The 11645-nt window shown below is 36.5% G+C and overlaps 1 protein-coding gene across 4 annotated transcripts; it reads right to left on the bottom strand.

Annotated features, from left to right (window-relative positions):
- Window positions 1-632: 632 nt before the first annotated feature.
- On the bottom strand, window positions 633-5880 carry LOC100803861 (uncharacterized). Of its 4 annotated transcripts, XM_041016198.1 has the most exons (5): window positions 5626-5851; window positions 5359-5447; window positions 1509-2241; window positions 1336-1419; window positions 633-939 (listed from the first exon to the last, which is right to left on the bottom strand). In XM_041016198.1, the coding sequence occupies exons 3-5, from the start codon at window positions 2233-2235 to the stop codon at window positions 827-829; spliced, it is 924 nt and encodes a 307-aa protein (XP_040872132.1). In that variant the 5' UTR covers window positions 2236-2241; window positions 5359-5447; window positions 5626-5851; the 3' UTR covers window positions 633-826. The 4 variants fall into 4 exon arrangements, with proteins under 4 accessions (XP_040872132.1, XP_003526762.1, XP_006581078.1 ...); XM_003526714.5 differs by lacking the exon at window positions 5359-5447 and having other exon boundaries at window positions 1509-2246; window positions 5626-5880; XM_006581015.4 differs by lacking the exon at window positions 5359-5447 and having other exon boundaries at window positions 1509-2527; window positions 5626-5852.
- Window positions 5881-11645: the final 5765 nt, after the last annotated feature.

Raw genomic sequence — 11645 nt, forward strand, 5'->3', positions numbered from 1 at the left:
TAAAGATTGCATTTTGTTGTTTGAAAAAATTAAAGAATAAAATAAAATATAACTTTATAATCCTTATATTATCTCTATTTTAAAATCTCTCCCCCCCCCCACACACCCACACACATTGTTTGAAAAAATTAAAGAATAAAATAAAATATAACTTTATAGTCCTTATATTATCTCTATTTTAAAATCTCCCCCCACCCCCACACACACAATGTTTGAAAAAATTAAAGAATAAAATAAAATATAACTTTATAGTCCTTATATTATCTCAATTTTAAAATCTCTCCCTCACACCCCCACCCCCACCCCCCACACATGCGCACAATCCATAAGTCAATCTGTTAGCCTCATATGAATTGTCAATCCGTATATATTATATGTGGATATTTTTAATTTTTCCCTTATATTGCTGGGTGTATTGGAAAAAATTATTGGGTGTAAGACAGAAAATCCCTTTCGCTAATTGTTTACTTAAGCAAGATCTGAACGTGGATATCGCTGCCATTCAAGCGCTAAACCTAACATCATTTTTCGTAGGCAAGGATGTACTGTATCGATTCCTGCGGTAAGGCCTCAGGATATTACCAAATAAACAGTGAATGTTAACTCCTGATGACCTGCAATGCAAGGGTGGGTATCCAAACTGTACAAGAAGCACAGTTGGGAATAAATAGCCGTTTTTTTATTTTTGTGAACAAGGAGATGCTAGATACTTTCTTAGTCAACTTGACAAGAGATTATAAAACAATCAGCATAAACACTAAGCACAATAAACAATCAGAATGTTTTCACTGTCTGAGGAAATTTACAGCAGCCCAAATGGGGAAGATCATGATAATGCCTTCAACTTGTCTGAACATTCGTCATGATCTGCTGGTGCTTTGAAGTTCTTCACTGATTTACCCAAGACATTTAAAACAGCAACACGCTGTAATTCTTTAGCTGTCGTCATGGTAAATACGTGAGAAAAAAACGTGAGAAAAATTATCAGCTTCCTGTTTTCTCAAAATATACGTGTTTGATAAAACTAAAACACAAATAGTTGCTGAAAATATTTTCATGGATATAGATGCATGTACGCAGGTTGGGGATGCTGACAGCTACAACTCTAACAAAATGTAAATATATCATTTCCATATTCCCCCATCTAGAAGCTTAACAGCAATAAAAAGCATCAAAGTAATTCAAAGATTTACTCACATTAACTACCACAAGCACGATTGACAGTGAAAAATCATAAGATTTGATTTAATGCCTAATTGCACACCTGACATCCAGTAGATCAACTCTAACTCATGATGATAAGAAAGGAAACATGCACAACAACAATTTCATTACCTTCCTCTAATGAAAGCTGAATTGATCTCTTCTCTAACTCAACAGCATGCTTGCTAAGTTCAACTGAGGACAGGGAGCGAAGCACTGCCAAAGGATGAGATATCAGCTATATAAAATATCAAGAACTTCATAAGAAAGCATTTGAGGGATTATTTTAAGGTTCCTGGACATACTTTGGATATATTCTTCTTGATCTGATTGGTCCAATTTCCTCAAAAACATCTGCAATTGTTGGTATCGCTCTTCCCAGTGCAAATTTTTTAATCCCTTTGGATTACCAATGGTAGTAGGGCCAGAAGAAGCTGTCACATAATTGGACTCAACTGGTGCTAACTTCATGGCAGATTTCCCAAGAGAAATAGGAACTGAAGGCTTTCCAGATGAGTTCATTGAAGAAGCCATAGGAAAAGGTGCAAATGCTGGGAAACAAGAAACCTTTGGTTCCTTTAACTGAGGTGGCTCCTTTGTCTGAGATTTTGGTTGAGCAGTCTCCTCTCCACAACAAAGCTGCCTAGAATGTGGACAATAAGCATCAATACTTGGATTTTCAAAAGCAGTGCCCTTGCTCAATTCTGCTTCAGATTTTCTACGGACATACACAAGATGTCCATTTGCAGCATTATTGCTTGGAGATTGTTGGAGATGGTGATTCAATGGGTAGTCAGACAAGGGTCTCTTGGTGCCAGAAACTCTACTAGAATCAGTACCAAGATCCTTATCCTTGAAAAATGAAGAGCTTCCAACAGAGGTTGGCACCATGATTTTATTATCATTTTGCAGATCTCTCAATGCTGTCTTCTTCACAGCAACAGTCAGTTGTTTATCACGATTAGGCAAGTCCATTTTACAATTGCCCAGACTATACTCACAAAATTTAGAAGCTATACTTTGTTGAATCATCTCCAGCTGTCCTGAAAAACACGATATTAGGTTGCAAAGGAAATATGATGTTTCTGGAAACAAGTCCCCATTTGTCAATTTTCAAGATAAACCACATGCTCTGTAATTGTCAAACAAGGAGTCACATGCCTTGTACTTTAGATATCGATGTTCAGGCATCAAGTCTGAATAAAGAAAGGCTTAAGGTTTTTTAAGTCACTAAATGCCTAAAGTTGATGAACAACAGAAGCAGTGTTGACAGGGAAATAGTTTGATGATGAAGAGAGAGACAAAAGGATGAAACTTCTGACTACTGCAATCACAAAGGAAAAATTTATCTGGTGTTAAATTATGAAGAAAGAGGGGACACAACAGAGATCAGATCTACATTTCGAAAACTCTACAGCGGATGCCACTATGGACATTGCTAATGATAAATGGTACAGCTCTTATAACAGTTTGAAATTTGGAGATTGGATGGAAAAGAGAAAAGCAAAAATACCTCACTAGTAGGCCTTTGAATCGTTGTTATATAAAATTAACCTCATGCTCCTATTTATTCTAATATAGGTCATGTACAAGTGTAATACAAACCTGTTGTCACACTTCAACCTAATGGAGTAGATGAAATAAAGCGATGAGCACTTCATGGGCCCAAACTCTTATCATTTCATAATTCATATGAAAGCTCTTAAATATTTTTGGGAGGATGTTGTCACTACATACACTGTATTTCTGTTTTGTTTCTAACTAGACATATCTTCCCAATCTCCCTTGGAAGTTGGAACATTTGGTTGCACATGACACATGCAAGATTGTTGCTCATAATTATCAATATAATATCTGCCCCCAACCCGCTGATTTCCCATTTTCAAAAGTGCACATACCAAATGGGTAATAGTGTTATTCTCCAGATATAGGTTGGCAGCTTCTGTTTTTATATAAAGCTATCTTCAAGTCTGCATATAAGTCATTTCTAATGAGGATAAATTTATTTTTTTCATACAATTCCCTTTAATATCCTAGTTTCCTTCTGATTTTTACAGGGGACAATTATTTCAGATAGGCAAAGAAGGCCTAAATCTACTGTGGAAAAAGTTCCTCTAAAGTGAATTGTCTCTGAATTGAGCAAGTAAGGGTGTATCCACCCTTGACATTTAATGTGTTAAAAGTAGGATGCACTTCAATTTAATGTAAAAGAAGGGTTAGTACAACCTTAACTTGTTACTTTAGAGGAGCCTTGTGCTTCAACTATATCTCTCTAGTTTGAAGCCTCGCAAATGGGGTTTTTCTTTTGCTTCTGTGATTATTAAAACTGATGTTCCATGTGTGTTTCATTTACTCACTTAATTCAGGGATACATGTACTCTTTATCTTTTAAAAGAAAAAAATTGAGCATATATGATGTACGTTAGTGATAGGGACATGGGTTATAGGGTGCCTAAGTCTTACATCGAATAGTATGGGATGATCAATGGAATACCTAAGTGACTTTGTTCTCCCCTTTTACAGCTAGCTTTTAAGAGAGGGTTCTGCAAGTGCTTGGGGTGCTTATCAAGTGCTACCAAAACTGGTTGTTTACGTCTTAGAAAGGGCAACCTATGAAGGAACTGAGTAAAAAGGATGAGTGAAGCATTGTACACTGCAGCTGCTAGGATGCCAACTCTCAAGGGCAGTACTATGATAAGGACTTGGGTATTATGGGGTGCCTAAGCCCCACATCGAGTAGTATGATGGGATGCTTGGTGGAGTACTTAAGTGGCTTGGTTCTTCTCTCTTGTCCACTAACTTTTAAGGGAGGGTTCTCCAAGTGCTTGGGCGCTTATCAGTTAGCTCTAGCAAACAAAAGCTAAGAATTGTTGGGATAAAATAAATAGGAGGACGGACCTACTGTAATTGGAAAATTAAGAACTAATTTGTTTTCTTAATATATATATATAGTTTCTTATATTTGTTGTCTGAAATTGATATTGTTTACACTCACAAATTACTGTACAGATTTTTTTTTCCTTTCAAACTAACAAATTTTGGTATAGTTGATCACCATGTTTCTTCCTTTTGTGCATATTATTATCAAACTGTTTTACATAGTGTTTGATTGGAGGGAAATGGAGGGAAGGGGAGGGGAATGGAGGGGAGCAAAATCCCTCCTCGTCTAATTTTTGCTCCCTTTCAATATTGGGGGATTTGGAGGGAAGGGGAATGGGTTTTAAAACATTTCAACTGAAATGACTAAAATATCTCTATGTATGTTTTAAAATTTAAAATTATAAGGATACAAAAGTAAATTTATTTTTAAAACTCCTCCCCTCCCTTTGTGAATCAAACAAGAAAGTGGCTACCTCCCCTCCTCTCAACCAAACATATTGTCTAATCAAAATCCCTCACCTCCCTTCCCTTCCCCATCTTTGAACCAAACAGTTTGTTAATGTAAGAGTTAATATCACTAAAAAAGTCAGAATTATTGGAGTGTAGCAAGGCACTCACAAATACACTTCTTCTAACACATCTCTCTACAATTGATTAAAATTTGTTGAAAACTACAAAATCATAAGACTCTTTAAATGAAAGGTGTGACCCACATAATTTGGTAAATTGTAATAAATTTTAGCCAATAATAGAGTGTGTGCCTATAATTTTTCTGAGTAAGTATGCATTTGCTTTATTAAAAATAAAAGTAATCATGAAAATTTCCCACACTTTTAAGGAATAGATGCATGTCAGTTTTAGAACAGCATCCAAAACAGCAATCCAGAAGTTGACCAATCATACTGTCAGACAAGGAAACCAGGCATGGGGAATAGGGAGATAAGCTCTGTATTCTTTAAACTATACAAGTCTCAAAAAATGATTACTAATGGGGTCAATTATAGTTAAATGTTGGGTTTCTATTTGGGCTTATTGCATATATGATTACAATTTATGCCAGCTATAGTTGTTTTTAGTTAGGGTTCCTGCGCTATAGTGGTTTCTTTGGCTGCGACAGGAAGAATGAGATTTTATCTTATTTATTTTTATTTAACTTGTATGTTGCCTGGTTTGTCTGTGGAAACCCTAGGCCTACATCACAAGAGCAGATCCATCCGATCAACAGTAGGTATGTACTGAGGAACCGAAGCTTAATCACGAAATCAAAATGCTTACAATTTGAGGAATTTCTCCGATCAAAACGCGCCCGATTCCCAGATAAAGCAAGCATTCATTGACATGTAATGCAATTTATTGTTTCTATCCTGAGTATTATAATGATTATTGTGTTACTTCCATCTATCTCCATATAAATAGTAATAGATAGAATAGCACTGTTTCTCTCAATGCGAGAAATATCGTCTCAATTATCACCATAAAACGCATTTAGCCAAAAGCAATAAGAGTTTTTGAAGTAAAAAATGTTAGAGAGAGAAAGAGAACCTGAGAGAGAGAAGTCTAGAACATGATCGGTTGAGGTGACTGTGACGGCGAGGATGAGCAAGGCGGCGAGTGAACGGAAGGAAAAGGTTAGAGCGAGTTGACCTCCGTCACTGCTCCTCCCGTCCAATCGGTACTTCTACTTAAATTTCCAACCAACATTATTTACCTATCTCCGACTCTAGAGCCAAATCAACAAGTTTTGGGTGGAAAACCCTTTCTTTCTTTTTTTGACAAACCGGTGGAAAACTTTAAGATAAATAAAAAGTGAAATTTTAGAATTATAATTACCGTTCAGTATAGTGAAAATAAATTTTAAAAAAAAAGAAAATGAAATCAAATTCATAATTTTGATTGTTGTTTCATTAACTTTTAACACTAATAATGTAATTCATTAAAAAAAAAACACATTAATCAATTACCATTCTTCTTAATTTGAATACTACTTTCTTTTCCCAAATATAATTTTTTTCTTATAGAGTGCCTTTAATTAATCGATTCCATGAGAAAGAAAACCAAAACTTATTAAGAATACTATTATATTGTCAAACCACATATAAGCGGAATAACGTAATGTAATAAATTTTAAAAAATACTGTCTAGACCAACACATGTGGAGAGATAAATTTTTTTGTAATTCATACTTTAATTTTTAAAGGGATTAGTCTCATAGGATAGGATGTAAGAATAACTTACTGTCAATAAAAAAAAGGACTTATTTATTTATATCTCATAATTTTTTCCCTTAAAACTTTTATTCTTAACAAATAAAAAAGATAAGTTCGATCCTCTTTAATATTTTATTTTCGATTTTGGTCTTTTTTTCTTTTTTAACAATTTTAATCTGCACATTAAAAAATTCACAATTTTAACTCAATTTTCAATTTTGTATGTTTTTATATTTTAATTAACTAAATTATTTCTTGAAATGCCTTAAATAAATATGTTAAATTTAGGATTTAATTAGATGAAAAAAGAAAAAAAAACATATATAAAATTGAAAATTATACCAAAATTATGAATTTCTAAAATATGAAAATTATAATTGAAAAAAAAATGGAAAAGGATCAAGAATTGAAGGGAAATCAAAATCACAATTTATCCTTTAAGTATATATAGCTTCATGCCTTATAATTCTTTTTCCATGTTTTGCAAACCTCTAGTATAGTTAGCATCAATCTCAAACCACTTTTATATTTTGTTGTCTAGGGATCTTAATCAAATTTTCTTTTGTAATAGGAGATTTCAATTTGAGAGTTCCTGGTTCCATGAGAAAGGTCTCGAAACAATGGTCTCCAATAGTTGGCCTCATGCATCAAACGAGAGTGTCATTGAAAAATTACAAAATTGTAAAGAGGATTTAGAGGTGTGGGGAAGCAACACAAAAGGAAGTTTTTAGATGAGATTGATCGTTGCAAACATAAAATGGAAACCTTGAAATTCAGAAGTGATGCTAATTTGGTGGTTGAGTTTAATAAGACTATAGAGGAACTAACATCTCTCTTAGTTAAGGAGGAGAGCTTCTAGAGGCAACGAGTGAAAACACATTGGTTGAAAGGGAAGGGATATGGACTCAAAACATTTTCATGCTTCCACCACTGCTAGAAAAAAGAGAAACCATATTTGTGCCCTAGAAGATGATGGAAGGAGTAAGGTGGAGGGTTGTTAGGAAATTATTAAACTAACCCTTGATTATTTTGCAGGTATATATGACGGCTTTGTAGGAGATCACAAACATGTTGTTGAGAAAGTAGCGCCCAAAATAACCCAACAGGAGAATGACAGACTGATCAGATGTTAGGTTCATGCAGTAAATCCCTTGGAATTCAAGGACCAGGAACGCCTCCTTAGAAGAGAGAAAGGATGGAGAAAATTGCTTTTTCTTATTATGTTCCTTGCATGGAGACAAGGATATTTATAACATGATTGCAATAAGCTACGAGACAACCACCACGTGCCAAAACAAAAGCGATAACGGAAATGTTGTTGTGCCAAAACAGAAACTACCCCTAGCACTAAGATTCTAACAGAACTGCCCCTCAACACCAAGATCCTAACAGAATACACTAGTGAACATAATCCTTTAGGTGCTTAGGTGGTGTGGTCTTCCTCTTGGGCCTTTCCACAAGATGACACACACTCTCAGCCCTATAATTCCCTACCACTTTGAGAAGCACCTTGTCCTCAAGATGACATAAGTAGATTGAAGCTCAACCCAATCCTCCCAAGAGGTATCATTTGAAGATAAACCTATCTATTGCACCAGGACCATCAGTTGTGGGTTTGTCTATGAGCTAGTCCAATGAGTGTTTAAAACAACTAGAGGTGATATAATTGGTTGGTTTTTTAGGGCTTCGGATGGCAAAGCAAGAGGGAGGTTTGTTGTTGGGTTGGCCTGATGGAATGGTTTCGGCATGGAGCAGTGGAAAAACGGATGAATGTGTGATCCTTCTAGTAGCTGAAACTTATAAGCTACATGTCCACCCTGTTCAAAAATTTGAAATGGGTCATAGTAGCACTTTGCAAGCTTTGAGAAAGATGATCCAGCAACCGATATTTGACAATGAGGGTGCAGTTTGACCATGACCCATTCCTCAACTTTAAAACTCACATCTCGCATGTGGTTGCCAGCATTGTGCTTCATTCTTTCATGTACTTTAATGAGTCTCCTTCGAAACTCGGCCAAGACTATGTCTCTGTTGACTAGCATGTCATTACCAGCCTCGATGTTTGAAGTTCCGACCAGATACTGTCAAATTGACGGAGGTTTCTTTCCAAATGTGATTTCAAAAGGAAACACTCATGTGCTCGAGTGTTAAGAGGTATTGTATGACCACTCAATGCACATCAAGAACCTGCCTCATGTTGAAGGTTTGTTGCGCACGAAGGCCCTCAAATATTGCTTTATGACCCTATTTAGAACCTCAGTCTATCCGTTGGTGATAACTGCGAAGTTTGGGTTTAATTGATTGTCAATTTTGACTAAGAGTGATTAGAATTCATTTACTTTACTGTTGTTTTTAATGAAATAATGAAGAATTTAATATCATGTTAATTTTTTACCAGCAGGATTCAAAAGAATAAAATTACAAGTGTTTTGGAGGAAAATTGTTGCAAAAACTGAAGAAAAAGCCTTGAAGAAAAAGTTAAAGATTGGGACAGCTTGCTTAGCACACAAGACAAACTCAACGCGCCTCATCGCTTAGTGGCCAACTCAAGCTTAGCATGAAGAAGGCCCATGAAGAAGCCCAATGGCAAGCTTAGCGCGAATCTCGCGCTAAGCGCATGATCACTTCCATACTCGCTAAGCCTCGAAGGCCCGCTTAGCGCGAGATCGCGTGAATTTTAAGTTATCTTAGGCCTATAAAAGGAGTAGGAAGCAAAGGAGAAAGACACACCAAGACTTAGAGCTCTCTAATGAATACATCCAACGCCTGAGCATCTCTCATGGGGAAACCCTTTCTCTTTAGCCATTCTCCCCTCTTCCTTTATCCATCCCTCTTCTTCTTTCATCCACATTAGCCCCTAAAGTGTAAAGTCTCTCATGGCAATGAGAGGCTAAAACCCCTTTGTTGGGAGCCTAGCAGCCAATGCCATTGTAATGTAATCTTTCTTTACTATCTATTAAATGCAATGCCAATTTTTATTGTTTCTTTCTTGCGCTTTATTGTATTGTATGGTCTGATCATCCATGCATTTGTTTAGGGATTAGGCATTAGGAAATGGAAATTTCTAAAGAACTGGGAAAGGGCTTCTAAATGAATCATTGCTAGGGATAGAGCGATCTTGTTTTGCCTATGCATACATCTCCAAACTTCATGCAATTTTTTGTTTTATCTCTACAAATGGATTTGAGAGAGAGAATAGATAAATTAGACTCTTCATTGTGAAGGATCAGAATTGACTATCTTAGTAAATGTGGGCGAAAATTGGAATAACATTAAATAGAGAAACACCTTAACATTGCATCAAGGGTAGTTAGGCATGCTAGGCCCCAACATATTTTAAATTCTGAATTTACCTTTAAGCATTCAAATGCATTATCATTATCTTTATCTTCTATCTTTATCATCTTTTACTTTAAATCTTTATCTTATCTTCTACCTCTCTTTATCTTCTATTTTAAATTCCTTATCTCTTGCTTGTAAATTGGGTTGGCACCAATCTAAGTACAAACAAAGTCATTTTGGACTCAACACTCAGACTTCCATCTTACTTTACTACTTGTAACAATTTGGTGCACTTGCCAATGAGTTAACAATTAGATTGCAGATGGTAGGCTGAGCTCATCCTCAACTTAGTGCCACTAAGCTTGAAGAGTTCTTGCTAGAAATGGCTCACGAATAAGGGATCACAATCCGAGACCAAATTATGGGGCATCCCATGTAATTTTCCCACCATTTCCACGAATAGAAGTGCAACTTTGTAAGCAGTGTGATGTTGGGGAAACATTCCCAGATGAATACCTTTTGAAAAATGATCAACCACCACCAAGATAGTAGTATTGTCGTGATAGGCTGGCAGGCTGACAATAAAGTCCAACGACAAGTCTTCCTAAGGACTTAAAGGTACCGATAAAGGGCAAAGTAAGCCTACGGGTTTCCTAGATTCGTATTTGGTATGTTGACAATCAACACAAGAAGCTACAAACCTTTGAACGTTAATGCATATGTTCTACCAAATGAAATTATCCTTTAGAAGGCCTAATGTCTTTTTAAATCCTATGTGACCACCAATTGGGGATGCATGAAACTCTTCCAAAAGGAGTTTGATGAAATTGAGCCCATTATGTAGCCACGCCCTTGTGCAGAATCAAGTCATGAACAACAACGTACTCTTTATGAGCAACAGGGTTTGTCTGAATTGCCTGCTTGAGGTTTGTGAATTATGGGTTGATGGCCAAATCTCAACGGAGTTCATTCATGAATGTGAAGCGAGGCATTGATAGCATGAAGCAGGACCCTTCGTGTGTTGCTGGAATGCAAGGCAAAACATCGACGGCCTAGTTTAGTCTACTGGAATGATACTGAATAGAGTAATCATACCCAATCAGACCCATTAAATACAGTTGCTGCTCAGGTGCCTGAACAACCTGAGACACTAATTCCTTAAGGTTGTGATGGTTTGTTAAGATGATGAAATGGTGGCCCAGAAGATACTGCTGCCATTTTTTGACCATTGTGGTTATTGCATATAGTTCCCAAACATATGTAGAAGCTAACAAGAGTTTTGGGCAAAAGTGATTACTAAAGAAGGCAATGGGATGACCTTTTTGAGATAGTATTGTGTCTATTCCAATGCCAAAAGCATCAATTTCTAGGACAAATGGAAGTTTCCAGTTCAGGAGCATCAACACTGGAACTATGCCAATTGCATCCTTCAATATCTCGAATGCATGTTGCACTTCTATAGTCCACATGAACTTCTCATTTGTCAAAATCCCTGTTAAAGGTGCCGCTAGAGTGGCATACCTTTTGATGAAGCGTTGGTAGAAGCCCGTTAAGCCCAGAAATCCCCTTAGAGTTTTCATGGAACATGGGATCCGCCATTGTTGAATGGCTTGGACCTTGGCTTGAATAGGTTCCACTCCTTGTTTTGAGACCATGTGACCTAGATACTCGATCTGGTGTTGAGCAAAAACACATTTGGATAGTTTTGAAAAAAACTGGCCATCCTCCAATACCTAAAATGTTTTCTCAAGGTGGGACACATGCTCCTCGAGTGTTCTACTATAAATCAAAATATCATTAAAGAAAATTATAACGAATTTGCGCAGATAGGATTTGAAAGTTGAGTTCATAGTTGCCTAGAATAAAAAGGGTGCATTACACAACCTGAAAGGCATCATAGTTGCATTCTGAAACGGATCACATAGAATTCGTAATGCCCTCGGTGCATTCTGAATGCAGTCTTATAGACATCTTCGTTCTTTAGCAAAATCTGGTGATAGCCCTACAAGAGGTCCAACTTTGAAAACCATCCAACTCCACTGAGCTCATCCAGCATCTCGTCAATGGTTGGAA

This window comes from Glycine max, chromosome 6, assembly GCF_000004515.6.
Source record: "Glycine max cultivar Williams 82 chromosome 6, Glycine_max_v4.0, whole genome shotgun sequence".
In the NCBI taxonomy this organism is placed as follows: domain Eukaryota; kingdom Viridiplantae; phylum Streptophyta; class Magnoliopsida; order Fabales; family Fabaceae; genus Glycine; species Glycine max.

Bases quoted from the DNA above. Each gene is read 5' to 3' on its own strand.
- LOC100803861 (XM_003526714.5), bottom strand. From the start codon at position 2,235: ATGATTCAACAAAGTATAGCTTCTAAATTTTGTGAGTATAGTCTGGGC. The intron at 1,420-1,508 runs GTATGTCCAGGA...ATCCTTTGGCAG, and splicing joins TCAAGAAGAATATATCCAAA to TGCTTCGCTCCCTGTCCTCA. The intron at 940-1,335 runs GTAATGAAATTG...CCATGACGACAG, and splicing joins TCAGCTTTCATTAGAGGAAG to CTAAAGAATTACAGCGTGTT.